Source organism: Histoplasma capsulatum, genomic scaffold (assembly GCF_000149585.1).
Source record: "Histoplasma capsulatum NAm1 scaffold_2 genomic scaffold, whole genome shotgun sequence".
Taxonomy (NCBI): domain Eukaryota; kingdom Fungi; phylum Ascomycota; class Eurotiomycetes; order Onygenales; family Ajellomycetaceae; genus Histoplasma; species Histoplasma mississippiense.
The window spans coordinates 1614200-1615618 of record NW_001813981.1 but is presented as its reverse complement, the minus strand read 5'-3'; the positions used below and the strand labels follow the sequence as shown (position 1 = coordinate 1615618).

The window sequence follows — 1419 nt, the reverse complement described above, 5'->3', positions numbered from 1 at the left end:
AGAAGAAGCATTTGAGCCGATAGAGACAAGGGCAAACGAGAGGAAAACAAAGCAGAGCACGCGTAGATACAATGCCGGCAGTCAAAACCATATCAGCTGAGTCAGACACGTAGACTGTACTGATTACACCACAGCTAATTGAGACAGATGAGCCTAGTTGTGCTATCTGTACTGTCTGCATAGACTGTGATGTCCCTGGCAGTTGCACTAGCTACCGTGGGTGTACTCAGCAGGCCGGCCTCGTGGAACTGCTGCGGGGGTTGTCAGATGGTTTGCAGCCAGCCGGCTGCGTTACCTTGTGCAGTACCGTGTGTAGAACTGCGTGCAGTCCAGCAGTTCTACAAAGTCTGTAGGGGTCAGAGACCCTAGATAGGCAACAGCTGTCGCCCGGTTGTGTGGCCGTGCTGCTGGCCTCTTGGGCCAGTGAAGAAAGTGCCTCTGTGAGTGTCGACAGAGCACCAAATGTTCTGGGCTCTTGTTGTGTCCACAGACACAGGTGAGCCTCGCATCTGCATGCTGGAAACGCCTGTGGTACCAGGAGAAGTCCCCATGAGAGGAGCGGAGTGCGAGCCAGCGGTGAAGGGCATGCCGTGGCATGGTGAGCTCCGGAGGGGCCTTCACTTGGTACTCCACAGTCGGCCTGCTGAAACTCCAGCCCCGGTACCAGTCAGAGAGCTTGCCACAGGCTCCACTCCACCACTTTCGCCTTGCCTCTTGGCTGAGCTGCTTGGCCACTGTGCGGACCCCACTGACTGTGGGTGTGGCCTCGAGACCATAGGCTGGGGCTGCAGTGGATGAGACTGCCTGCTTAGCCAAGCGGTCTGCTTCCTCATTGCCCTCTATCCCCATATGCCCAGGAGCCCACTTCAGGCCGACATTGTGCTGTCTGAGGAGCTCATGGCAGCGGTTGTAGGCCCAGTTTGAGGAGGCTGCTGCACTGCCCCGTATGCCCCAGATGACTGAGGTGTTGTCGAGGCAGAGCCAGATCTGAGGGTTGCTGCCGTCCTCTGTGACACAAGGTAGGAGCTTCACAGTGCACTCTAATGCCCGGCAGGCACCAACTGCCTCAGCGTCGAAGACATGTGACATAGGGCTCAGCGCAGCTGAGAAGCTGGCCAGCTGTTTATTTCCCTGACAGACTATGAAGCCATAGCTCACCTGCCTGCTGTTGTCAAGGTTCCGTTCTGATCCATCTGAGAAAACATATAGATCTGTTGAGGGTTGACTTCTCCACCATTCCTTGAATGCCTGAGCAGCACTCTTTTTGTCTACACCCTCTGTGGGGTCTGTCCCGCATCCCTCTGAGTAGTGTGGGATGGCAAGTGTGGGTCTATTGACTGCAGGTAGCAGCGCCCCCAACCGCTGGATCTTGGTCTTTGAGCGCTGCCGGGTTCCAGCCCCTCTTCCTCGTGTGATCAT

General features: G+C 56.4%; 1 protein-coding gene across 1 annotated transcript; it reads right to left on the bottom strand.

Moving 5' to 3' along the window:
- Positions 1 to 291: 291 nt before the first annotated feature.
- Positions 292 to 1419, bottom strand: HCAG_02575 (predicted protein; the record flags this gene model as incomplete). Its single annotated transcript, XM_001542354.1, has 1 exon — positions 292 to 1419. One exon carries the CDS (start codon positions 1417 to 1419, stop codon positions 292 to 294), a length of 1128 nt encoding a protein of 375 aa, XP_001542404.1.